Below are 26,277 nucleotides of genomic sequence, written 5' to 3'. Positions count from 1 at the left end.
ATGTAAGATATATACCATTTCTATGTAAAGCATTTTTAAACATCAACTCATATTTGGATGTAGTTTTTCATCAAAAGCATATATGCCATATTATAAGTAAATTACTGCCAGTCAAATTGAACTAAAAGTAGCCAAAATACTAAGCATTTATTGGCATGCGTAATTCAAAATTCAAATTAATTTATTTTCAAACTATTTATAGGGAATGTATGTTCACTTTGAATTAAGATTCAGTAAAGTAATGCTTTTTCAAATGCTAATATCCAAACTGCAGCAATAAAAAGTAAAACCCTTTTGGCCTTTGCCTTCCTCAAGTCTGATTTCTATTCATTTAATAGCACAACAGCACATTCCTCATTATTAAATTCAGTGGAAATGTAAGCTTCTATCAACTTTTCAAAGAAACATGATTTAATTCATAAAACACTCAGGTGCATTGACATAAGTTATCTATATTGAATTGCATATTACCTTGGCCTCAGGTTGTTTCCTTTTCACCATTTCTAGTTAGAATACTTAAAAATATTAAAGGAGTTTGATATGAAATATGGATCCACAAAAATAAATCAGAATTTGGATGAGATTTCCATTAGAAGATTTCATAGCTCAAAAGCATTAATATTCTAACCTGAACTGGAGAAAAGAAAACTTGAACCAAATGATTTTTGTCTTCGCTACAAAAATACTAGTGAAAAGTTTAAGAAACCAGAGGCTGAAACTATTGACTTAAAATGGGAATTTTAACTAAGTCTTATTTATTTGTACTGACCTATTTTTCATGAATCATGGATCATCTACATAAAGATATTATGATCAAAGCAGTGCAATATTTTTCTTATGCCTATGATTAGAATTTCACCTCCCTAAATGAGTTGAATTCCTACTGCATTTCTTAAAAGACGGGAAAGCCACTTCATTACCACTTCCATTCTTACTCACTAAGACATTAACAGAAATTGAGTTAATGTAAATGAGTTAACTAAAATTTAAGATTCATTAATATATGAACCATTCATTTTTAACACTTGTTCTAAATTTCAATTGCATTTTGCCAAACATTCTTGTGCCTTTTTTTCTAAATACGCAGATTATTTTTAAGAGAAAAGTAAATGTGTATTGATAACTTATTGAAACATAATCATCAAATCTTTTTTTATGGAACCATCTGAGATTCAGTAAACTTGAAGTCTTTCCATTCCCATTCAAGATACTTTTTGAACCAAGAAAAACAACAGAAAAAAATGTATTTTTTCAAGAAAAGCTGATTCTAATGCCAAAAGTTTCAGTATAACTATGAAAGTTAGGTTCTAGGATTCAATCTAAAATATTTGGTCTATTTGAAATCAAAAGGGCTACTTAGCTAACTAGATATTTTTACATTAAGACACATCACTATACTAGGGAATCAAAGATATATGTATCCTTTTAGTTCTATACCAGGCCATGCTACCATCTGAATAGATGGGGCAAATGTGTTTAGATGGAGGTGAAAGGTTAGGAATACTGAATTATATTGCTAGGAGAGATAGTGAAGATTAATTTTGTGAAATGAGATGGAAGAATATCTTAAAATTATAAAAGGAAACAGATGGAATTATAAGTTACTAAAAGTAATTTTGTGAAAAGTCGATTTTTTAAAGCAGCATTCAAGGCTGAATCAATACCTTCTAAATGAATATTGTATAATTATAAGTTCCTGAATTATGAGGCAGCTTCATGTATTTTTAATGGACAATGTGGATATTAAGTTCACCATTTCATTATCCTCATAAAGATTTAGCAAAATATTATATTACCTTATATTACACAAATGGTCTTTACTGGATATTCCAACTCCCTTTATTAGACTAGCACTACTATCCAAACAACTTCTAATATCAGGCTAAGAGGACTGACGTCAGAAAGTTGTTGTTTAGTCTTCATGATAACCAATTATAATGAATATGTTAAAAATCTAAATAGAAAGTACTACTATATTCACAATACAATAATGAATGTGAAACAATTACTATGGTATAACTGCTACAAGATTACTCAATTTAAGATAGATTACTCCTAATTTCAGCTCTTAAGAACTAATTGTTTTTCAAATCTCTTAAAGATAAAAAGCAGGATTATTAAATCAGAGCATTATGAGCAAGGTTCAAATCATCATACTTTATTTCACTAACAACATATAGGGGGGCTTAGCAATTTTACTTTTGTCAAATTTGTCATATATTATGACTTTTGGTCAGTTCTTCAACATGGTTTTGATGATACAAAAGCTACTGGATAGTTCAAATAAGAATGAGTATCTTCATAAGAAATGACATAAATGAAAGTACATAAAAATCATCTTAATAGAATAAATAAAAACAAGTGTCTCTGTCTAGTCTATCATATTGTAATAAACAGTAAGATTGGAAAAGGATAAGACACTGAAATACCTTGTTAACTGGACCTCTTTCAACTTTGCTCTTAAAAATTAAAAAAAAATGTCGTTTTTGAGGAAGCAAACGAACCATTTCATTCATTATTCAAAAATTGAAAATTGTCATGGCCAAAATGGTATCTAGAGAGGATCTGTAATGATGAGGCTGGAGACTTATACCTTATACCTTATAATGTACAAGGGAGCCAGGTACACAAGCATTTCAGTAATACCTTGTTACCCATGAAATTCACCTTACTGGTAAACTAAATTAAATAATGTTTCAAATAGTTCAATGTTTCGTTTGAGCTGTGATTTTTAAAGAAAATGCAGGCCAGGGATGGTGGTGTGTGCCTGCAGTTCCAGCTACTTGGGAGGCTGAGGTAGGAGGATAGCTTGAGACCAGGATTCAGAGGCTGCAGTGCACTGTGATGACCATGCCTGTAAACAGCGACTGCACTCTAGCAAGAGCAACATGGCAAGACCCCATCTCAAAAAGAAAGAAAGAAGGAAGGAAGGAAGGAAGGAAGGAAGGAAGGAAGGAAGGAAGGAAGGAAGGAAAGAAAGAGAAAGCTTACTTCATAGAGAAATACTGATAGCAAACAAAGTTGTAAATGGAATACAAAAGAAAGTTAGTAAAATGTTTACCGAGTTAATTGACAAAGTTTGTTAAATACCATTGAGGCTTCTAGTGGAAGTGAAAACTGGTATACAATCTTTCTGGAAATAATTTTAACAATACTTATAGATAGCCTCAAAAATGAGCCCAGCAGCTCCTTAATGACATGGTTCATTCCAGAGTGGAGTCAGGGAAAATACAAGACAATGTTGAAAAACTCTGTGGTACCAGACTGTAAGGGAGTATTCACAAAAGGATGGAAGCATGTTAAAGGAACATGGGAGCCCTCAATTGAGAGAATTCATTGAGAAAGAGTTCTCAATGTCCACAGATGAAACAATCAATCTGAGCAACGAAGTACTGGATTATGACCCAGAAAATAAAATAAATAGCTTTGAGTCCTTACTGAAATAAATAAATAATTGAATAAAAAATGGAGAAGTAACAGCTCTTCTCCACAGATTTCAAATATCTAAATGCAGAAAGAATAAGAGAAATAGTCACCATGAGCTATTATAAATGGAATTGCTTTCTTGATTTATTTTTCGGATAGTTTCCTGTTGGCATATAAAAGTGCTACTAATTAGCATTTTGTACTTTGTATTCTGAAATTTTACTGCACTTATGCTCTAGCTCTAACAGTTTTTTGGTGAAGTGCGTAGGGTTTTTCATATATGAGATCATGTAGTCTGCAAACAGGGACAATTTTTGACTCCTCATTTCCAATTTAAATGACCTTTATTTCTTTCTTTTGCCTAATTGCTCTGGCTAGGACTTCCAGAATTATGTTGAATAAAAGTGGCAAAGTGGGCATCCTTATCTTGTTTTAGATTTCTGAAGAAAAGCTTTCTACTTTTCCCCATTCAAGTATGATGTTAACTGTGTGTTTGCCATATATGGCCTTTATTGTGTTAAGGTATGTTCCTTCTCTACCTAATTTGGGAGGGTTTTTATCACAAAGGGATATTAAATTTTATTAATTGCTTTTCTGCATCTATTGGGATGATCATATGGTTTCTGTTCTTCTTTCTGTTAATGTGATGTATCACATTTATTGATTTACATATGTTTAACCATCCTTGCATCCCTGAAATAAATCCCACTTGATTGTAGGGAATGATCTTTCTGATGTGCTGGGTTCAGTTTGCTAATATTTTGTTCAGGATTTTTATGTATATGTTCATCAGGGATATTGGCCTGTAGTTTTCTTATTTTGTTGTGTCCTTGTCTGGTTTTGGTATCAGGGTATTGCTGGCCTTATCAAATGAGTTTGGAAAAATTTCCCCTCACTTCAATTTCTGGAATAGTTTGAGAAGAATGGCATTTGTTCTTTATGTGTTTGGAAGGATTCAGCAGTAAAGCCATTAGGACCTGGGCTTTTCTTTGATGGGAGACTTTTTATTACTGATTCAATCTCATTACTTGTTATTGGTCTGTTCTGGTTGTCTACTTCTTCATGATTCTGTCTTGGCAGGTTGTATGTTTCTAGGAACTTATCCATTTCTTCTAGGTTTTCCAATTTTTTGTTGTATAGTTGTTGATAATGATCCTTTGTGTTTTTTTGACCATGAGTTGAAATGTCTCCTTCTTTATCTCTGATTTTATTTATTTGTCTTTCTTTTTTTCTTAATTGGTCTAGCTCAAAATTTGTCTTTTTTTATCTTAAAAAAAAGAAATACCTATAAATAAATTTAACCAAAGAGATGAAAGATCTCTAAAATAAAAACTATAAAACATTTAGGAAAGAAATTGAAGAAGACACAAATGAAAAGATATCCCATGATGATGATTTGGAAGAATTAATATTGTTAAAACACTCATACTACTCAAAGCAATCTACAGAATTAATGTAATCCCTATCAAAATACCAATGACAGTCTTCACAAAAACAGAAAAAATCTTAAATTTTGTATGGAAGCCCAAAAGACCCTAAATAGACAAAGATATCTGAGCAAAAAGAAGAAAACTAGAGGTATCACACTACCTGACTTCAAAATATACTGCAAAACAATAGTAACCAAACTATCATGGTGCTGGTATAAAAACAGACTCATAAATCAATGAAACAGAATAGAAAACCCAGAAACAAATCCACGTATTTACAGCCAAATGATTTTTGACAAAAGCACCATGAGCATATATTGGAAAAAGCCTTGTCAATAAATGATGCTGGGAAAACTATGTCCACATGCATAAGAATGAAATTAGACCCCTATGGATCACCATATACAAAAATCAACTCAAAATGGATTAAAGACTTAAATGTAAGACCTGAAACTATAAAACTACTAGAAGAAAACATGTAGAGGAAATGCTTCATGATATTGGTCTGGGCAAGGATTTTCTGGATAAGACCTCAAAAGCACAGGCAACAAAAGCAAAAACAGACAAATGGGATTACATTAAGCTGAAAAGCTTCTGCTCAGTAAAGGAAACAATGAACAGAGCAAAAAGACAACTTAATTGGAGAAAACACTTGCAAACCTTGCATCTGACAAAAGGTAAATATCTAGAATTTATAAGAAACTCAAACAATTAAATAGCAAAAAATTAAATCAGAAACTCAAATAGCAAAAATTAAATCACCTAATTTAAAAATGGGTGAAAGATCTGATTAGGCATTCATCAAAATAAGACATTCAAGTGACTAACTAGCATATGAAAAACTGCTCAACATCACTAACAATCAGGGAAATGCAAATCAAAACCACAATGAGATATCACTCCAGTTAGAGTGGCTATTGTCAAAAAGAGAAAACAAACAAACAAATGCTGGCAAGAATGTGGAGATTTTCTCACAATTGGTGAGAATAAATTTGTATAGCCATTATGGACAATATCCTCAAAAAATTAAAAATAGAACTGTCATATGACCCAACAATCCCACTACTGCCATATATCTAAAGGAAATGAAATCCATATGTTGAAGAGATATTTGTACTCCCATGTTTACACCAACACTATTCACAGTATCCAAGACATGGAGTCAAATTAAGTGTCCATCAATAAATGAGTGGATTTAAAAATGTAAGCCAGGTAGGCCGGACACAGTGGCTCACACCTGTAATCACAGCACTTTGGGAAGCCAAAGTGGGCGGATCACCTGAGGTCAGGAGTTCGAGACCAGCCTGGTAAACATGGTAAAAACCTGTCTCTACTAAAAATACAAAAAAATTACTGGGAGTGGTGGCAGGCACCTGTAGTCCCAGTTACTCGGGAGGCTGAGGCAGGAGAATTGCTTGAACCTGGGAGGTAGAGGTTGCAGTGAGCCAAGAATCGTGCTACTGCACTCCAGCCTGGACAACAGAGTGAGACTCTGTCTCTCTCTCTCTCTCTTTCTCTCTCTCTCTCTAGATATATGTATATATGTATATATACGTATATATCTATATACATTATGTATATAGATATATACGTGTATATATATATATATACATAAATAATAAAAATTAAAATGTAGGCCAGGTATAGTGATGCACGCCTGTAATCCCACTGGTTTTGGGAGGCGGAGGCAGGAGGATTGCCTGAGGCCAGTAGTTCAAGACCAGCCTGAGCAACATACTGAGACCCTGTCTCTACAAAAAAAAATAAAAATAAAAATAAAAAAATAAAAAAATTAATTAGACAGGCATGGTAGTGCACACTTGTAGTCCTGCCTACTCAAGAGGTCGAGGTGAGAGGACCACTTGAACCCAGGTCCTTGAGGCTGTAGTGAACCATGATTGCACGACTAAACTCCAGCCTGGGTGACAGAGCAAGACCTTGTCTCTTAAAAAAATAAAAAGGTCAGGCATGGTGGCTGTAATTCCAGCACTTTGGGAGGCCAAGGTGAGTGGAACACCTAAGGTCAGGAGTTCGAGACCAGCCTGGCCAACATGGTGAGACCCCATCTCTACTCAAAATACAAAAAAAATTAGCCAGGTATATGGTGGCGGGCGCCTGTAATCCCAGCTACTCAGCAAGATAAGGCAGGAGAATTGCTTAAAGCCAGGAGTTGGAGGTTGCAGTGAGCTGAGACTGTGCCACTGCACTCCAGCCTGGGCAACAAGAATGAAACTCCAACTCAAAAAAGGTGAATAAATAACAAATAATACAAATAAAAATAAAAATGTAATATACACACTCAATAGAGTACTATTCAGCCACAAAAAAGAATGAAATCCTGTCATTCACAACATAGATAAACCTACAGAACATTATGTTAAGTGAAATAAGTCTAGCACAGAAGGACAAATACTGCATGATCTCACTTATACAAGGGGTCTTCAAAAAGCTCACAGAAAATGTGTATGATAAAGAAATTTGCATGAATTTCAAAAAAATTTTGCACCAAAATAAACTCATACTAACTTGTTATAACATGTCTGATGAGTATCTAGAAGCACCTAGAAAGATAAGACATGAGTTTGAAAACAGCCCATATCAGAGCAACACAAATTCTGCTAAAATTGAACCAAGAACAAACATCAAATTTATGATGAAGCCTGAGTGGAAGAATGGTGAAATCATTGATGCTTTATGGAGACAATGTCCAAAATAAATCAGCAGTTCACAAATGGATAACTCATTTTAAGAAGGGAAGAAACAATGTTGAAGCCCACAGTGGCAGACCATTCATATCAATCTTCAAGGGAGAAAATAATCTTGTTTGTGCCCTAACTGGAGAGGACCAGTGATTAACAGCACAAGCAATAGCCAACACCATAGCTATAACCAATACTTCAGCTTACACAATTCTGACTGAAAAATTAAAGTTTAGCAAACTTTCAACTAAAACAGTGCCAAAATCACTGCACCCAAATTATCTGCAGACAAGTGCAGAACTTTCAATTAAAATTTTAAGCAAGTGGAATCAAGATCCTGAAGCATTTCTTTGATGAATTGCAAAAGAGATGAAACATGGCTTTACCAGAATGATCCTGAAGACAAAGCACAATCAAAGCAATGACTACCAAGAGGAGGATATGGTCTAGTCAAAGCAAAAGCAGACCCATTAATAACAAAGGTCATGGCATCGGTTTTTTGAGATGCTAAAGTCATTTTCCTTGTGGACTTTTTGGAGGGCCAAGGAATGACAACATCTGCTTAGTATGAGAGTGTTTTGAGCAAGTTAGCCAAAGCTTTAGCAGAAAAATGCCCAGAAAACCTTCACCAGAGAGTCTTTCTCTACCACAACAATGTTCCTACACATTCCTCTCATCAAACAAGGGCAATTTTGAGGGAGTTTCAATGAGAAATTATTAGGCATCCACCTTAAAGTCCTGATTTGGCTCATTCTAATTTCTTTTTTGTGTGAATCTTAAAAAAAATACATAAAGGGCACCCATTTTTCTTCAGTTATTAATGTAAAAGAGAGACTGCATTGACATGGTTAAATTCCCAAGACCCTTAGTTATTTAGGGATTAATTAAATGGCTGGTATCATCACTTACAAAAGTGTCTTGAACTTGATAGAGCTTATAATCAGAAGTAAAGTTTATATTTTATTTTTATCTTTTAATTACATTTTTCTACAAACCTTTTGAAGTCTCCTTATATATGGAATCTTAAAAAGTTGTTTCCGTAGAAGTAGAGAATAGAATAGTGGTTACTAGAGGCTGGGGAAGGTAGGGAGAAGGGAATGATGGGTAAAGTTTGGTCAATGGGCACCAAGCTACAGTTAGATAGGAGGAATAAGTTCTGGTGTTCTATTGTACAGTACAGTGACTATAGTTAACACATATATTGTATATTTCAAAATAGCTAAAATCAAGGATTTTGAATGTTTTCATAATAAAGAGATAAGTGTTTGAGGTGATGGATATGTTAATTACCCTTATTTGATTATTATACAACGTATACTTGTATCAAAACATCATACCATACATATTTACAGAATAAATATGTATAATTATTATGTGTCTATTAAAAACCAAATAAAAGTTTTAAAAAGTCATGAGGCAGACACCTCCATAAATGCTACAGGAAATATTTACCAATGAGTGCTAAAATTAATGTGCAAAAGTTTGAGGAGAAATAGGAAATTCACATAGTCTCAAAGTATCTCCCCAAATATATTATTACAAAGGGAAACTTTTTTGACTTTTCAATGGGAAAAAAACAGAAGATACCTCCATAATCAAAGTTAATGTCACCAGAAGTAAGATATGTATATCCTGATATAAAGAAAGGAAAACGGAACATCACTTCTACAGTATTATTGACAAACAATGCATAACCTCAATCTAACCATGAAAACCTCAAACACAAATTGAGTAATAATCTCCAAAACATTGACCTGTACACTTCAAGAGTGACAAGGTCATGAAAGAAAAAGACTTAATAACTGTCACAAACTGGAGATTAAAGAAATGTGATATCTAAACACAATATGGTACTCTGAATTGTATCCTAGAACAGAAAATGGACATTAGTGAAAACACTGGTGATATTCGAATATGGTAGTTTAATTAATATAATTGTATCAGTGTTAACTTTCTAGTTTTTAGAAAGTTAAGGTAAGGAGGATGAAAAGGATATGGGAATTCTGTACTATTTTTGCAAGTATTCGGTGAGTAAAAATAGAGTCAAAATAAAAAGCTAAAAAATGATAAAATTAGTTTACATTTACTTTTGATGCCTTCCAAATGATCCTAAAAATCAAGTATTAATTTTATAATTAGGAAAAGGATTGTACTGTATTATAATTATCAATTTATATTATTGACATACTTCTATATTACTGTCAAATGGATACATCGAGTTATTGAGTAAGCATTATTGAATCAAGGATTGAATTAATTGTGTATATCAGGTAATGATTTTCATTCAAAAGGAAAACTATTAAGCCAAGAATAAGAATAATAGCTACTATTACTGAGTCATTAGTCTAAATGATATAACACGTATTTTTTTCATTGCTTCTCACAAACCTGGGAGATAGATATATTATTACCATTCCTATTTTGTAGGTAAGAAAAGTAAGACATTGAAAACCTAGATAACTTGCCAAAATTGACACACCTCCTAACTGAAACTTTTAGAATTTTCCAACTCCAATGTCCAAACTCTTAACAATTAATGTCTGCTAGTGTTGCTGCTTAATCTATTACCCATAATATATTTAACAAGGAGTTCCATGCACTTGGTTCTGTGAGAGCAGCACAAAAATTATCTAAAATAAGCTGCTTTCAAGAATCCAGCCACCGATTGAGGCAACAAGTTATATGTATTTGCATTTAAGTAAAATAATTTACATACGGATGCTTCTCAACCTACAATGGAGTTATGCCCTGGTAAACCCACTGTAAACTGAAAATATCATAAGTTGAAAGTGCATCTTCCATATATGGCATTTTCCATTTACAATGGGTTTATCCAGAGGTAACACCATGGAAAGTTGAGTAGTATACTGAATGTCCATAGATTTTGCACCCTGGTAAAGTTGAAAAATCATAAGCAAGCCATCATAAATTGAAATCATCAGGATATATATACATGTATATACACAATATTGCAAAGTAATAGGTAATATGCTAAATAAGTAAATAAGCACTTAATTTTCTAGCCCATTATGATTTATTGTTAAAAAGGCTGTTTTATGGCAAAACTTAGTCTCCCAGCATTCTTACGGTTAAAATAATTTAAAAATATATGATGATTTTTCTATTTTGTTGATATTTAAGGCAAAAATTCTCAAGCTTTAATGTACATAAGAATCACCTAGAAGTTTTTTTAAATGCTGGTTTCCTTAGTGCTACTCTTTAATATTCTCAGACTGTAGGCTTAAATAAGGCCTGGAACTTGAATTTTTAACTAGCCCTCCTGACAATTCTGATGCAGGTGGTCCTCAAGAGTAAGGTTTTCAATAATCCCATTGTTTCGGAAAAAAATACCAAATTTTTATATTTACTATAGGTGTTCTGTCAATTATATATGACATGTTTTTAACAGACATTTATATCATAAAGTTATACTACAAAGTACATGGTTATGCACTAAAATAAATTATATTATACCTTAAGGGTGTGTCTTGCTGCTGTCTCTGTGTTGGGTTTGTCGTGTGTATGTGGTGGGTTTTTTTTTTTCATTTTTAAACCACATTCATATATCTGAGAAAATCAGAAGCATTTGGAGAGGTTTATTCCCAGAAAACCTTAAATATCAACAGAAATTCACCACTTTGTGAAAAAAGCAGTATGGATCTAACAATAATGAAATACGCTTCCTAAGCAGAGCTATGTTTTGATCCCATCTGGTAGTTGTTATATACCTACTTTTTATGTCACTTGCTTTCTGAAATTTGACTAGGTCATCATCTTTTATATCAAAGCCTCATTAGTCAAAAGGGGGAAAAAAGACACTAGAAAGAAACAGCCTTCCCTAAATAATTTTGGTTTTCCAGAATTAGCAAGAACAAGTGGAGTTACAAATAAATGTTGGAGGCACTCCAGCAACCTAGCACATTCAATATGCAATGGGAAAATTCTGCCTTAAAAACTTGCTTATTAGATCCTTAGAGCATAATTTTCATGATGAATGAGCAAGTCTTGCTGATGTTGGTACAGGGACTTTGTCATTAATTCAAAACTATATCAAGAGTCTTTGGCTATAATATATCCTCACTCTATCCAACTGAGTTTGTAGATTAATCTCCATTTTCATCTTCTGAGAGCACCTCTCGAGTTCTGAGCTACTTGGAATTCAACATGAATTTGGTATTTAAGCTCAATGTAGGAACCACTATATAAATGGCACTTCTGCAATTTTTGTGTTATTCTTGCTATATTGCATAGAAATTTACACTAAGACAAAACTGCAAAATATTGCCATAAGAAATTAAATATCTAAATACAGTGTGACTCAAGTGAAATAGTTCTCTCTCTCTCTGGTACATAAAATGCACCATATATTCTCTTAACTCAGCTTTGAAGATATATTCCAAGACCTCTAGGTCTGCAAATAACCTGAAACCCTGACCAATCTCAGCATTATCTTGACAAACAGAATCAAATTTGTGGTAAAGAATTTCTTGTGGGGGGAGGAAGTTATTTTTATTTTGTGAATATTTTATTTGCCCTCTTCTTAATTTATATAAATGTAACTGATATAAGCATTTTTTGGATACTTGGCCTTCTCCTTGTTCATGATAATGCTAAACAGTAACTTACTTTTAAAATAATTTTTTGAAATAACGTTTACATAACATAAAATTCACCATTTTACAGTGTGCAATTCATTGGTTTTTAGTATATTCAGAGTGTTGTGTAACCATAACTGCCACGTAATTTCAAAACATTTCCATCACCGCAAAAAGAAACTCTGTACCTATTAGCAGTCACTCCTAACTCTCCCCTACATCCCAGGTCCTGGCAACCCCTAATCTACTTTATGTCTCTAAGGATTTGCCTATTCTAGACATTTCATATAAATGGAATCATGAAATATGTGGGCAAAAAGACCTGACATTTTATAGCACCTTGTATCAGAGTACTTTCATATTTTATTGGAGGGGAAGATGTGAAAGCTCGTTTTATAATGGGATTCTTTTTTATTGTTTAATTAGCCTTAAGGGAGACAAGTTACTTATTAACTAGAAAAAATATTTTCAAATCCTAGCTTAGCACTTCTTAGCTATGTGAACTTGGATAATTTATACAAATCTCTGGACCTCAGTTTCTCATCTGCAAGGCTGGAAAACATTAGCAACTTTTCAGGATTATCATGAGGATTACAGATGTTTGTACCTATCATGAGCCTGAGACAATATCTATTATTACTTTACAAACTGCCTAATTTCCATTTTAATTTGGAACTCAGCCATTGATGCTATGCTAGTAATAGAGACTATATAATAGTGGAAAGAATGATAAATGAATAATCAAGAGATTTGGACTCTAGGCTGAGTTCTGCCATTAACTAGCATCATAAGTAGCATGCCCTTAAATATATCTCTTTATGTCTTTGATGTCCAGTTCCATCATCCGTAAATTAAGGAGCCAGTCTAAAATCTAGACTCCAGTTGATCTCTACAATCCTGTGGTCAAAATATATAGGAATCTATCTATTAAAAATAATGGTGTCAACAATGAATAACCTTCCAAAACAATCTATGTCAGAAAATAGAAAGGAGGAACACTCCCTAACTCAGTATGTGAGGCCATCACCCTAATACCAAAACCAAACAAAGATATTATAAGAAAAGAAGACTACAAACCAATATCCCTCATAAGCATGAATGCAAAAACTCTCTACAAAATATTACCGAATCAATCCGACAACCTATAAAAAACTGACAACACCAAATGCTGGTAAGCGTGTGGAGCAAGAGGAATTCTCATTCATTGCTCATGAGAATAGCATGTAGTACAGCCACTACTAAAGACAGCTTGGCAGTTTTTAAATATACTAAATACTCTTATACAATCCAGTAATAACACTCCTTAGTATTTACCCAAAGAAATTGAAAACATGTCCACACAAAGATCTGCACATGGATGTTTATACCAGACTTATTCATAAGTGCCAAACTTGGAGGAAACCCAGATATTTTTCGGTGGGTATATGGATAAATAAACTGTAGTACATCAAGACAATGAAATATAATTCAGTGATAAACAGAAATGAGATATCAAGTCATGAAAATACATTTAAATGCCTATTACTAAATGAAAGAAGCCAATCTGAAAAGGCTAGGTACTGTGATTCCAACTATATAATACTCTAAAAAATGCAAAACTATGAAGAAAGTAAAAAAGTCAGTGGTTACCAGAGGTTAGTGGAAAGGGAGGGATGAATAGGCAGAGCACAGAGGATCTTTAGGGCAGTGAAATGACTCTGTATAATACTATAATGGTGGATACATGTTATTATAAATTTGTTCAAAACTATAGGATGTCCAACACCAAGTCCTAATGCAAACTGTGGACTTTGGGTGATAATGTTTCATCAACTGTAACAAATGTACCACTCTGGTGAGAGATCTTGTTAATGGGGGAGCTATGTATGGGTAAGGGGCAGGGGATATATGGGAAATCTCTGTACCTTCTGCTTAATATTGCTGCGAACCTATATCCCTCTCAAAAATAAGACCCATTAAAAAATATATATATATATAATTCCATAAAAGATGCAACACACACAAATTATTCCCCTTTTCTAAAAAAAAAAAAAAAGTAGTACACCCCAAAGAGTATCTGAGACAACTGTTTGTGGTGCGAGAATATATTAAAACTTCAATCTAAATTTATTTTACCCAAAAATAAAACATAAAACTTAACTAATATTTACTATATAGATTGACAATGGTGTCCTCACAGGAAGTCAAATGATCATTGTCATGTGCCCTATGTGATATGGGAAAGGAAGACTTGAAGTCTCTCTCACAGAAGGGCTGAGAGTGGCATCCACATTTCTCCATTTACTTGCGGCCCATCGTAATACACTGCAAACTATTCATGCCTAGTTTAGACTTCTGAAGCAACCATCATTCAAGGTTAGAAAGAAATGATATATTGGAAGTATCATTGTATTCTGACCATGCTCTCTGACTGTATTTGATTTCCAGACCTTGGCCCAGATATTTTCTAACTCTTCATCATAAACTAGCCCACTTCCTAATCTGATCTCAATATTTTTATCATAAACATAATATTAATAAATAAGTAAACTCAATACTTATAGCCTTCAGATTCTACCACTCATTCCCAACCTTAGCATTTTATACATATATTTTATTTCCATAGTCACTCACCATGCTAGAGTAATAATTCAAATCATGAAAGTAGAAACAGGGATTAATTTCTTATACTTCATTTTGCTTCCTACTGACTACAAGGTGTAGTGAGTATGTTTTCTTTAAACTCAGATTATAATTTAAATTTCAATGCAAATTGAATAGAAAAAACAATATTACTTAGCCAATCCATGTGCTCTTTTTGTTACTTTGACATTTTAGTCCCATTTTTCTTTCCCTGATTTAATTACATTAAAGACTTTTTATAACTTTTTTCCACAAATAAAACAATTCAATAAACTGGGCCACTTGGAAATATGGAATTAGCATTTTCTAAAAGTACTAAATCCAATCATCTATCCTATATCATCAAATTATCTTTTAAAAGTGAACTTTACTGTAGTTTTATACCTTAGGGAAATGTTATGAGTAAGCTCAACTTAAGTCCTTTTTCAGACATCAGAATCTTAGAAGGGATCCAAAGTAGACTCACTGTAGATCACCCAAGATTAAACGTCATGAGATATAAATATTTGTTATATATTCTGCTGGAAGCTTCTTCCATGGCCTTATAATTTTTAAATTGTTAGGTTACTCCTAAAAGCAAATTCAACATTGAATATCAAAGGAAAATGTGAAATCATAATGCAATCCTAAATACCAGGCTTCATACTTTTAAAAGGCTAATTCCATTCTTACTAAAATGATATCACCATTATTACTGTTACATATATTCTCCATATATATCCATGTCAAAAAGGTTATAACAATTATTAAATATTTTGAAGAGAAAGCAGCAGTCTCTTAAAAAGTTAAATCGAGTCCTATTTCTAGTCTAGCTGGAGTGTGAGGTTTCACATATATAGGGTGTTTGCCTGCCTTATTTATTGCTGCATCTCCAGCACCAAGAATGTGTTTGGCCAACAGTAGGCACTTAAGAGAACACATCTTTCTGACACACTTTTTCTGTAACTTCAGACATAACAGTCAGGTGCTACCAAAACCAGACTATACACTTAGCCAACAAGAGTGAACGCTCTAACCCTTGGAGTGATTAGAGTCTACAAAATGCAATGATGGCTTGTCCAGCAAAAGGAAATTATCACTGAAGCTTTCTAAGAAGGACTGGGAAAAAAAGAGAAACATATCTAGGCCTCCTCTGCCCATATCCTTCAAATGTACTTTATATATACTATACTAAATGGAGGTAAACCCTGGGAGGCTTAATGAGAATCTGTTCTTCCATTTCACTTGAGTCAGGATTAATACATTCACTCATTTGACATACTTATCTATTCTTATTTTTCTTTCTCTTTCACTTCTCTACCTTTCTACCTCTGACTGCTTCTGTCCCATATCTAATCTTGGCTTTTAATGCCTGTTCAATTGGCTCTCCAAGCATACTGCAAAGTTTTCGTAATTATAACTAAAAAACTCCACCTCCCACCTCCACTATGAAGAGTCTTTTCCAGTTCTCCATTTTCCACTTTTCCTTCTTGGTAGAAAGTACTGACAAGCCACTTCTCATAAAAACCTGAAACCTATACATCCTCTCAATATCTACATTGAGATGAATATAGCAATAATATATTCATTTTACAGCAACATTGACAATGATAATAGCAAGTTTTATTGAACACTTACTAAATGTCAGGAACTTCATATATGTTATTTAACTGATTCCAAAACTCAAGAGATATATAATAACATTCCCTTTTCATTTTTCAGTTGAAGAAGCTGTAACTTATAACTTTCCCAATATCATATAACAAATAAATAGCAGTGTTTGGCCTTAACTGAGTTCTAAATATTATGCTATATTGCCTCTCACAAAATTATTTGCAAAGTCGTCTGATTAATTTTCTAAAACAGAGCCCAGAGCTCTCTTCCAAGCATAAAAACTTCAGCCCAGGAACTGATCATGTTAAGCCTGGTTAAGAATGTAATGTAAAAAATATTGAATTTTTAAAAAAATTTCTGAACTAGTTTTAGATGACCTAAATTCTAGCCCTGGTTTCATCACTGGGTGATCTTAGACATGTTATTCAGACTCCCTGTGCCTCAATTTCTCACCTTGAAAATGAAAATAATAAAATCTGCTTTACATAACATGTTTGTTTTGAAAACTAAACAAAAAAGGTTTTCATAAAAGCAACTGGGGGAGTTGCTATACAAGTATAAAACTGGACCAGTAATTCAGCATCCTCTCTAGCCCCTCAGGCTTGTTTTTCTTGTAATGATCTGCTAATATGATTCCCTCTTACCATTAAACTGTCACCATTTTGTACTGACCATTAACCCCATGACATGCAAACTTTTGACTCTGGCCTTCAAAAATTTCCATCAGATGTATTGTAGACCTTCTTTTCAGGAAAGACTTGTATTTTCTCTGCTCTTTTAAGCTATAAATTGGTTGCCCATCTAGCCCAGTAATGTCATACTCTTTTAAATTCCTCTAGTTAATCCTCATTTGGTCCTAAACCCTTTAACTGTTCCCCACAAGTGACAATCCATAAGCCACATCAAACTGGCTTTAGCCTGCTTTTCTAGGACAGGTTCCAACACCCCACCCCACCCCCACCGCCAGCCAAAAAAAGGGTTGGGGGTTTCCCTAAACCTTCCCTAATCCCCATACCACGATTCCTGTGTATAGTTCCCGTCTCTCATCCAGGGAACAAGAGTTCCCTGGTATTCTTAACAGTATTTATTCTGAGTACTAACAGAATCCTAATTTATGTATTTGTTCAAGTTTGGGAAGATAGACAAATCTTTTACACTTATTTTTTTATAACTCCACTTTGATGCCACAAAGAAATATCTCTATTTTTAGGCAGACAGGATAATTGACAAACTTCTTTCTCCTGTTCCCTTTCTCCCGGCCCCCTACCCCGACACTGCCCCTGTCCTCTATTGAGACTCTATTCTTGGTGGTAACTCCTTGCATTCTTCCCATCACTCTGCTCCCTCCCTGCTCAAACCTGGCGTCCGCAGGAGAACTGGGCATGCTCAGTCGCCACAGTTGATTCCGGGGATGCAAACTGGAATCTTTTTGCAGCATGTGAGCCCGGCAGGAGAGGTAAGGCCCTGAAAATACTGTGGCCCAGAATTTGCCCACTCCTCCAACGGAAGCATTTTGTTGAAAACCTAGGAATGGACTCGGAAATGGACAGCTCACCGCCAGTCCCTTCCGCGCAAGGTGGGTCACCAACCTTAGTAACAGGGAGCTGAGAAACAGCCCCTCCGTCTGGTTTGGTGCAGGGAGGGGATTTCTGCTGTGGTAGCACTGATAGATGGCTGGAAGCTATGACTGTCATCTCTGTTGCATCAAGAAAATACTGGGTTTTTTTCTTCTTTTTTTTCCTTAAACACAGCAACAGCAGCTGCTCCAGACAGAAAAAGATGTTGCCTGAAGATCTCCAAAGTCTGCGAGCCAGACAGAGAGATTGTGGAGAGGATAGGCAAATCAATCACTTACACAAAAATTAAATGTAGGGAAACAGCTTAAGAACCCAGAGGTAAACAGATGGGCTATTACCAAATGACAGTTCAGAAACCTTTCTAATATTCACATCTGAATTGTGTGCCTGTCCCCCAAAAATGCATACCTTCTTTGTACAAAAACCATGACACATTTGCCTTTGAGAAAGAGACAGAACACACACACACACACACACACACACACACACACACACACACACACACACACGATCCTTCTGTTCTTTCCCCTGGTTTCTGTAGAGACTAAATCTCTAGAGCTGCAACAGCAGCAGATTCCCTCACCTCACTGCCTGGGGATGAGGCAGGGGGAGGAAATTCGATAGGGATTAAACATGATAAAAGGGGGCTTCTTTGCAAGGGCTTAAACCAGCACACAGCCTGAGAATCAGAGAGATAAGCAGTAACAGGCAGGCAGAGAGACACGTAACTGCCCCTGCTGCTAAAACCTAGCCATTTCTTCAAACAGCAGCAAACATGAGACATTTCATCACCGTAGTGCATCCATATTGAGAGGGGGGGGCGGGAGAATCGTGTGCTTTGCTTTATGCATTTCAGTCTCCCAAGATGGGAGGAGACCCCTGTCCATATGTCGTAGGAGCTATCCACCACCCCAAAAGTACACTCGCTGCACCTAGCTAGCAGACCGCTTGCCTAACAGGTTTTGCAGCAAACGCGGTTAATCTATGTGATAGCAGGTTGTCTCTTACCGTAGGCAGCAGCGGCTCCATTTGGGCTCCCTGGTCTTTAATCTCCATGTTTTGTAACGCCTCTGGAATAAGCACCTTGCTCTGCAGTGTCTTCAGTGTCTTACACTCAGCCCGGCACTCGCTCTGCTTAGTATTCGGATCAGGTAGCTCTGAAGCAGGAGGCAATTGCACACTCCAACTCACCAGAGTCACATGGCTCCTACTCACTCGGGCTGCTGGCCAGGTTTTGCACTGAATGCCTTGGATCCCTGGGCCGGTAAGAGAGATCCCCCAAGCCCTGTATCACTGCCCACACCTGGCTACTAGTATAAAATACAGCAAGCAATGCTACAAGTCTAATGGGCATTAAAAATCTCACCTAAGATGCTCACTTTTCATATAGACTAGTCCAAGTTGGCCTCCAACCAAATCAGTCTGATTTTGACACTTTGAGGTAACTCGCTTCATTCTCAGAACCCTATAGGAGACATAATTCAAGCAAGATGATGTAAATAAGGTTTACTAGGTGTTCCGCTCTGAGTACCTGGGGGCTTTTAAAACAGATAAGATGACTTTAATATTAGCATGTCTTAGTAAGGCTGAACTATTCACCACCAACGACAACAAAATCAAGCATTTAAGTCACTGTTGACTCAGTAAGGATTGGACAGATATTTGCAGTATTTTAAAAGTGAAAAACTTAGGTAAGTCACACATTATTAAAAATAAAGTATATGTTTTTCTATGATTTCCCAACAAAAATGACAGAGAAAGAAAGTATTTTGATAGTAGGAATGATCAGGATACTAAAGCACTTTGAAAAGACAATGAATCTGACAAGAATAGCCCAAGCATATATCCCTTTGCCTAAAAGTCTCAACAAAATAGGGGTAGGGGATTATTTAAATAATCCACAGAAGAAAAGACATGCTCTTTTGTAGGAAGAAGTAGTTGGTGAGGATCATCAAGTGACTACACATATTTCCTAAAACTGATTATAGATCTAGAGTGTTTTAAGTAATGAAGCCCATATATCACTGAACTCCAGACTAAGTGTATGGAGGTTACAAATGAAGAGTAATAAAGAACTTTCAGGGATTAAAAGAGGGTGACTAAAAATTATTAACATAGTTTGTCTTAAATAAGAATAATTTTACCAGATTCTAAAACCTTTAATAAGCAGGAATGAATATGAAATTATTTTAAGCAATACACCAAAATTTTCCATAATGCTCATTGCAGGTAGAATTATCGATAACTTTTATCTGCTTTCCTTCTCAATACAATTCTTTACAACAAGCTTCTATTATTTTTATAAGAAAACATTTATTTTAAAACCCTAATGATTAATATAGTTAAGTGGCTACTTTCTGCATAGCATACTGAGTTGATACCAAGGGTTTAAATAACAAGATATCTGACTGGGAATTTACTGATATTGGGGTCAATTTGATTTTCTACCACAGACTGATGAATAAAAGCTACCTTCCCATTCAAATGACCATAATCAACAATCACAAACAATTTGTTATAATAAAAATAATAACTTCACTTTAGAAAGATTGTTTCTATCCCATTGAGAAGCCTATGTTGTTCCACTGACATTTCTTCAAAGTTAATTTAAATATAACTAAGAAAAAGTCTGGCCCTTAATTCCAAAAGCCAAAATAAAAGTAAAATTGTATTTAAAATTACTTTTTATCAGTATTTTCTTAAAATGTATATTATTAAACTACAAAGGTACTTTGCTGGAACAACCATTGCTTGAGTGCTTACGATATGACAGAGCTACTATTTCTGCCAATATAATAGGACTCAGCCTGGGTTGCAACAGCAGACAGTCTACTTCTAAAGATCAAGAAAGCCTATGTATCTAAAGTTCTCTGATCCAAGATGTCAAATACTAGCCTAGCACAACAAAGTGGAGAAAATGATCCTCATTTAATCTGCTACCTATCTAATAGAATATATGAAAATTAATGCCAATGACCTGACAGAATACATCCACATACTAAATAAGTCCCAATGAAGAAGATAGGTATAAAACTAATAACTCCTAGGAAGAAAACCATCAGTAGGTAGTGGAATTTACTAACAAAATCATAGAATTTTACAGCTCAACTTCTCCATTGATTTTCAAACTCAGAAAGTGAAGAGAAACAGATGGGAACAGGAAATACAAATTGCATGAACAACTTTTTCTCAACTACATATTATCTGCCTTGGAGATTCTGAAATGTCCTTGGTGGGGGTGAGGAGAAGAAGTAGGTGAGGATATACTTTTTGAAAAATACTCCCAGGTAAATTTTATATTTCTGCCAGTCTGGAGCTCTTTCCACTACAGTAAAGTTTCCTTGGATCTGAGATTATAAAAATAGGTTCCTGTTTAGCCTGCTCCTATTTAGAAATCCAATGAGATTCTATTAGTACAATTTGACAGCAATGATTTCAATCATCACATTAAAGTATTGCAAGACTGAATTTATCCAAGGAACTAAATGTTCCAGACACCCTACTGGAATGAGACAATAGTCTGATTTTCACTCAGTCAGTCCTACTATGTGTGAAGTACTATGCTACTTCCTGTCATGCACAGCAATATTAAAGTGGAAGTTTCCTCTCTGAAGAATGAAATAAAAGTAGGGATCGGCCACAAGCCAACTGTATAGACAGAGGAATAACAGAAAGTACTAAACAGAAGAGCCACCTTCCTGTCCAGCTGCCCATGTTGTGACCAGTAGGAAAGGAATACAGCCACCATGGTGTGCTTCCTTCCTTGATCTCTCCTGTATCTTCGGACTCTTGCTGACCTCAAATTTTACTAATCCCTTAAGTAAGCAAATCAGCGTGGATTCAATGTACTTTCAGTTCCTACCTCCTTTTGCTATTTTAAGCCCCTGGTGTTAAGATATGCACATTAATATAATGTTTATCTTAGAGAAAAGATCATCTAGTATTGATTGTATTGGAAGAAAACACTGGATTCTAAAGGTATTGCCAACACTGATATTTCAAGAAAACACTTTCAGTCCTGGTGGTATTGAGTTTCTGGCTTAGATCTCAAAGTTCTTTGCTTTGGCCCTTTTTAACATAAAATAACTAAATTTTAGGTTGCATTGAGTTCAGAAATATAGTCTGAACAGTAATACTATGTTAGTGGTAATATTACCAGTTCAAGAATAATATTTCAAAAAATTACTATTTTTCACATACGAAAATGCATATATTTACGTCATTTATTTATGTTTCATTCCTTTGTATCTCTTATCCCTTGAGACCTATACAAATGTTCTCAACAACTTAAAGCATTATTATGAAGATTTGTCAAATACAGTTGACCCTTGCCAAATACAGTTGACTAAAGTTTGTATTAAAACTACTAGTAATGGAGGGGTTAGAGGGACCAAGTCTCTGAGCAGTTGAAAATCTGTGTATAACTTTTGACTACCCCCAAACTTAACTACAATACTGTTGACCGGAAGCCTTAATAATAACAGAAATAGTCAATTAACAGATATTTTATATGTTATATGTTTTATATACTTACAATAAAGTAAGCTTGAAAAAAGGAAGTGTTAAGCAAATCATAAAGAAGAGAAAATATACTTACTGTTCATTAAGTGAAAGTGGATCATCATAAAGTCCTCATCCTCATCGTCTTCACTTTGAATAGGCTGAGGAAGAGAAGGAAGAGGAAGATTGGTCTTGCTGTCTCAGGGGTGGCAGAGGTAGAAGAAAATCTACACATAAGTGGATCCATGCAGCTCAAACCTCTGTTGTTCAAGGGTCAGTACAAAAGTATTTTGTTGAATTTGACCAACCCAAGAAATACCAAAAATGCTTTCTTGACAGCTTAAAAATGGTGGCACTTAACCATTAAGAAAAAGGGTAAGAATGCCCATTCTAAAACCTGGCATATCATAAGGAACTTCTTTGTATAATACTAAAATTTAAAGGTGTCAAATGACACTACGTTTTTACAGATGTTCTTGGACTCCAACCCCATAGTGACTCCAGTCATCAACTATGAAAAGGAATGTATAAAATAAGTAATTAGGGCGCCCATTCCAACACTGGGTTAATGTCCACATTTAAAAAACTCTCTTAGTCCCACTTCTCTTAGTTCATGACTGCTTTTTCCACTTCTGAAGATTGGAACAAAGACCTGATTTTCACTTTTTGTCCCAATTGCCTCCTACAGGGAAACTCATAGAAGGCCTACTCTCTAGACTGAGTTCTAGAGGGCAGCACCTTAATTTAATTTAACTCAATTCAATAAAAATTTGAGTACCTACCATGTGCTAGCAACTATACAGAAACAGATAATAAGACATAGCCCCTGGACTCAAAGAGATAATTTAGAAGAGAACAAAGATAACATCATTCAGCAAAGTGCTATTTAAATTTTAAAAAATTCTGCAAAAATCAGAGGTAGACCAGAAGACAAAATGACTAACTTTTAATAGCATTTTTCTCACCCTTAGCCCAGAGATTTAAAATCCTTAGGGGACTTGTTTTTATGGAAAGACCTAATTTTCCTTTGCTTGTTATATAAACAAGAAATATATGCATGCCTCAACTTATTACTTCTCCAATTATCAGCCGTTAAGCCTAATTATCACTGCCTTTATTAAATGATCCTGAATATATCATTTCTATCCCTAACTTGAAAATAATCAATATCACACTTACAGAGTTAATCTTGTATCTAATCCTTAACGTGTCCTTTTGTATCCCAAGTTATGAAAAATTACGCTAAAATAATCATTATTCACAGTGTTCTATGTGTAAATTTTAGTATACATTCTCAAATGACAACAAACAAGAAAAATCTTTGTGTTTATTATTGAGTTTGCACTCTGTCTGTCAAAGAAAGATGGCAAATGTCATATGGGAAAAATATAAGAAAAAATCAAAATGTACCTATAGCAATTTCTCAGCTTCATCATAAGCAACCAAACTATTAGTGAACAAAGAGTGTTCAGATGCATTTTACATGGTCTTATATTACCTAAGAACCTGAATTTTTTTCATTTTGCCGTAATTTTCAGGTTCTTCCACAATTCACATGTGTTTACATATTATTTATGTAAAGGGCTTTTTTTCCTAACAGAGAAAAAATCTTATCTGAAGCTGTAATTTGGGCAAAGCATAAAATAATCTTATGTAGACCTTTTTTTAATTAGTCAATTTAACAAAGATTAAGCACAGATTTTGTACTATGTGATAGTACAAAGATAAATAAAATAGGATCCCCGACTCTCTAGAATAGGAAACAGGTGATTATTTCAATGTACTGTGGTGATAAGACAATGAGCTGTCCAAAATATTAAAGGAGTATCAAATAGGGACATAATCCCAACTAATGAGTTTGTAAATCAGGGAGATGAAACATAAACTAAAGGATGAGTAATGGCAAACCCAAGTGAAAAAGCCCTTTCATTATGGAAACTTTTCAAAATTCAGAGCAGTATAAAGATGAAAATGACAGTCATTCATAATCCCACCAACCAGAGATGGTCACTGTTAACATTTCAGCATGTTTCATTATAGACTTCTTTTAACAATTCTGGGAGTGGGGAATGATATTATTTTATATTCATTATTTCCATCACATTTAAAGCAATGGAATTATGTTGCATATAGGAAATGAAAGTCCTTATTAGAAAAATATGATACCCAAATAACCTCTTAGATTTGATCCTTTATTACTATACGAATATGTCTATCCTACTTCTCCCAGCCTGCATCAGGAATGAGAGAAATGTTCAAACCCTCTAATCGGGAATGGGACACAAGTTGTCTTTTCTTTCAAATTCTGTAAACCTAACTGAATTACCTGTTATTTTCTCTCTTCCAAAACCCAAACCAGGGCTCAGTTAGTGGAAAAAGCACACAGCCCTTTCTTAAGGTTACACATTGACACATGAAGTTCTTACTACTTCCAATTCTTCCTTTCCTCCATTCTGGAGAATCTTTTGATATGGACAGCCTGGCTCTTCATCTTTTCTCACAATGCTATTATTTGGAAACTGTGTCCAACTAGATTAAGGCTTCTGAAACTTAAAGCCAGATTGTCTGCTGCATTATCCATCCTGAAATATGAAAAACCAATGACTAAATGAAGAAATACAAGGCACTTAAATAAATGTATGGGGAAACTTAATTAAGATTTTAAAAATATTATCTTAATTCAATATTAATAAAATAGTAAAAAAACAAAACAACTGAAATTTGCTTTTATTTCTCTGAGAAAATTGATTTTCCATATGTGTTTGAATTAAATGATACTTTTCAGAAACATAATCTCATACATCCAGGAAGATGCACAAAAACTTGTTTATTCATTTGATATATATTTACTGAATACCTCCTACGGGCTCAATACTATGCAAGGCACTAGAAAGGCAAAGTCCCTGCCCCAGGGATCTGATAGTCTGGAAGGGAAACAAACAATCAGACATGTCCCAGACATATACCTTAAATATGACAGGTATGTGACAGAAATAGAAGGGGCACCTGTTCCAGACTAGGGTGGAGGTATAAAGATATAAAATGGATTATAGGGAAGAATAAAAGTATTCCAGAAAGGAAGAATAGCATGTTCAAGAACTATAAAAAGTTGTCTGTAACTGAAACACTGGATATATCAAAGGATGTGGCAGGAAAGAAGGATGAACATGAGGGCAAGGACCAGATTACAAAATTCCGTATTTGCCATACTCAGGAGATTGGTTTTATTTTATAGGGGATATTAGAGAAGACTTCCCAATGGACATCATATCTGAGATAAACTTTAAAACATACAGAAAAGTTTATCAGAATAACCTGAGGTGTTTTAGAATAACCTTAGATGCTTCTGAAAATTTTTTATTCCTAGGTCCCATATCCAAAGATCCTAACCTAGTAAATTGGGGTGAGGATAAGGATTCTGTATTTTTCACAAGATATTCTGATGGAAGTGCCTATGCATCACCTATTCCAAATTTGATATACATATTTTCCATTACTCTAACTACAACTCTTCCTCAAAAGAAAAACACACACACTTGGCTTAAATATTTACAATTATTTAGAAGGAAACATGTAACACTATATTAGGATTATTAGGACAATGTGCCATCCGCTGTTTAAAAATGAATCCTACCATTTACTTAGTGTTTATTACATGTCAGGTATGTGCCAAATCTTTTATATAATTATTTAATTTACCACTCATATCAACCCTGAGAAGTATGCATTTTACCTCCATTTATATATGAAGAAACTGAAGCTGAGTGAAGTTAAATAACTTGCTGAACTTCACACAGCTATAAGCAGCAGAAATCCCAACCCAGGCTATCTGCCT

General features: G+C 34.5%; 1 protein-coding gene across 19 annotated transcripts in view; it reads right to left on the bottom strand.

Annotated features, from left to right (window-relative positions):
• SLC4A10 (solute carrier family 4 member 10) overlaps positions 1-22,598 on the bottom strand; it is a 363,956-nt gene extending 341,358 nt beyond the window's left edge. For 8 of the 19 annotated variants that reach the window (XM_063790514.1, XM_054679076.1, XM_063790518.1 and 5 more), the window contains exons 1-2: positions 22,540-22,598; positions 18,951-19,407 (exon numbers count right to left, since the gene is read on the bottom strand). In XM_063790514.1, coding sequence (XP_063646584.1) covers positions 18,951-18,998 — 48 coding nt within the window. In that variant the 5' untranslated portion in view covers positions 18,999-19,407; positions 22,540-22,598. Of the gene's footprint in view, positions 1-18,950; positions 19,408-22,539 lie in introns of those variants that run through there. The other 11 variants (XM_009443583.5, XM_016949949.4, XM_063790522.1 and 8 more) reach the window with 10 other exon arrangements.
• Between the last annotated feature and the right edge of the window lie 3,679 nt (positions 22,599-26,277).

This window comes from Pan troglodytes, chromosome 13 (assembly GCF_028858775.2).
Source record: "Pan troglodytes isolate AG18354 chromosome 13, NHGRI_mPanTro3-v2.0_pri, whole genome shotgun sequence".
NCBI classification, from domain to species: domain Eukaryota; kingdom Metazoa; phylum Chordata; class Mammalia; order Primates; family Hominidae; genus Pan; species Pan troglodytes.
This window is presented reverse-complemented; position numbering and strand designations above follow the sequence as displayed.